The sequence below is a fragment of the Nestor notabilis genome, unplaced genomic scaffold (genome assembly GCF_000696875.1).
Source record: "Nestor notabilis isolate BGI_N333 unplaced genomic scaffold, ASM69687v1 scaffold30258, whole genome shotgun sequence".
Taxonomy (NCBI): Eukaryota; Metazoa; Chordata; class Aves; order Psittaciformes; family Psittacidae; genus Nestor; species Nestor notabilis.
The window spans coordinates 1,342-3,830 of record NW_009939180.1 but is presented as its reverse complement, the minus strand read 5'-3'; the positions used below and the strand labels follow the sequence as shown (position 1 = coordinate 3,830).

Here is a 2,489-nt window from a genome sequence, read left to right as displayed (position 1 = left end):
TGCCGCGACTGGTGCTCCCGCTCCCGCCGGTTCTCCGAGTCCCTGTTGTCCTCCGACTGCACGTTGGACCCGAACGGGAACTCAAAGCTGTCATCAAAGATCCCAAAGGCAAATTGGCCATAGCCCTGGGGCAAGGTGAATAAGTGCTGATCCACGTTCTGCGAGGGAAGAGAGTTCAGGGAAGGGGTTGTAGCGAGGACAGAAACAGCTCTTGTGTTTCCTCAGCCTCCCACTAAAGACCAGTCTCTTCAGCTCCCCAGCACCTCACAAGCAGGTCAGCAATGGCTTAGTGAGGAACACAGACTGAAACCATGCATGAAAGGAAGAAATCAGCACAGGTTCTCTCCAGCTCCTGCATGTAGCTGCTGCCTTTGGTGCTGAGGCTACAGCACAGCAACACCCCCAGTCAGCTCCCAGCCCAACCCCAGTAAGCTACAAGGGATGGTCCTATTAAAAAAACAGGGTAAAAATACAACAGGCAGAAATGTCAGGAGCTGCATGGGGATGGTGTTAATACCTCCTTTCCCACATTCTGTCGTAATCCAGGGAACGTTTCATGGAAAAATACCTCAATTCAGTGGCAAAGCAGGAAGCGTTGGAAGAGATGGAGAGGACTCACCTCAAAAGGGTGCCTGCTCTGATCACTGGCTGATGTAGAGGAGCTGGTCTCATTGTCAGTGTTCCTGAGAAGGTTGAAGAGCACTTGTGAGCCTCAGGAGGGTGCTAGGAGAAGCTTTTCCCCAGCAGAAGGGAGGGAGGGTTGGAGGGTGACAGGAGAAGCAGACACCACAGCACACAGAAAGTGTTGGTTTGGTTTTGTGCGGGGCCAGAGCCCAAAGGGAGCTCAGAGCTTCCCCTGCACCCCAGGACAGGCCCAGCACCACACAGGAACCAGTCCTCACCCGATGGTTTTCCAATTGTCCATATCCATTTACGTTTTTCCCTCCCTGCAACCTTTGTTTCCCCACATCTCCCCCCATCTCTCCCTACCCTTTCAGCTTCTGACTGCAGGAAGCTACAGAGGAGTGAGTGAACCACGCTGTCAGGCGAGGATCCCCTGCACAATCCCCCTCCAAGAGATGAGCTAATCCTCTGGAGCACCAGGAAGAGAAGATTTAAAGAACAAACCCTGATCACTATGACCCAAACACGCCCGAGTCTAATCTTGAGTCAAAGGAACTTCTCTATTTCAGAGGCATGTGACCAAAAGGGGACAGATTACGAGGAGAAGTCTCGATGCTGTTCTGCTTTCAGAGAGCTGCAGGAACATTCACTGCTCAGTATCCAGGGCCACGCTTTGACATTCATGGTACCAAGCACCCTTTGGTTCAGAAACAACTCTCCCAAGGTCACAGCAAACCACTGCTACAGCTGCGATTAGCCAGGATTGATCTCCAGCCTCGAAGGTTGGTGTGGTCAGACCTGCTCAGTACAGAAACCTCAGTCTAAAGCTCAGCTCTCGCAGCGGGCACCAACACGTGCCTGGCACAGCCCCGGTGCCCTCGCATGGCCCGTCCCAAAGCCACAGCCAAAGGCTGCCAAACGCCTCAGACATTGTCCTGCTCTTGCCTGTTGTGGTAGTGCCAGAGCAGTGCCAGTGCTGAGTCAGCAGGGAAGCACGTGAATGCAGATCCCAGCTGCTCCGGTCCAAAGTCTCAGGCAAAATGTTGCTGTTTGCACTCTCTTAGATGAGAGGCTGAAGCTTACGTGCACCCTCCGTGCCACAGACTCCTCCGTCAGAGGGTTATCTCTACCCTGATGACTCAAACCAGCTCAGAACTCCCCCGTGCCATGGGGAAAGCCTCTCTCCCACCCTTCTGTGTTTGTTTTACACCAACCCATTCCTTCCCCACCCTGCTCCAGCAGCATACGACGCTCAGCATTCCCATGGCTGCTTTACCTGCAGATGCAAACTACAGGTTAAGCACCACGTACCCAGAGTGAGGAAAGATAAGCCAAATATTGGGCAGGAAGACCAAAGATGGCGTATTTAGTGCCCAACATTTCCCTTTAACTAGCAAAAGGGTTTAGCGAGGTTGCTCCAGCAACAGCCTTTGGGCAGCACATTACCTTGGCTCTTCAGGAAGTTCTTCAATAAAGCCAGATTCACATCGGGGGCAAATATAGTCCTATGGGAGAAGAAACAGAGTGAGGAAAGAAAGAGGCACATAAAGGCTGTGAAGAGTGCTCCCAAACCCCCTGCTATTTGTCTTCACCAGGCTAGGGGGGCAAACTTCAGCCTGAGCCTGTTGGGAACCCGGCTTGAGGCAAGATTTGGGTAACACTGATTCATCCCCACTATAGCCAAAGCATTCAAGAACATGTGATGCAGTTCTGGGGGAAGGGAAAGCCAAACCTGCAGCACCCAAAGCCCAGTTTGGAACCAACTGTGTGTTTTGGGGGCCAAGCCTCACCCCCTCCAGCGGCTGAACCATCACGATGAAAGGCACGAGGAGGGAACTGTGGTGTTCCACGAGTGGGGAATCAAG

General features: G+C 52.8%; 1 protein-coding gene across 1 annotated transcript; it reads right to left on the bottom strand.

The window, feature by feature from the left end:
- Window positions 1–6: 6 nt before the first annotated feature.
- LOC104409758 (E3 ubiquitin-protein ligase RNF126-like) lies at window positions 7–2,129 on the bottom strand (the record flags this gene model as incomplete). The annotated part of the gene is made up of 3 exons (XM_010019720.1): window positions 7–158; window positions 620–683; window positions 2,071–2,129. Coding segments are annotated over 3 exons (275 nt in total), but the record flags the coding sequence as incomplete, so codon positions are not given.
- Window positions 2,130–2,489: the final 360 nt, after the last annotated feature.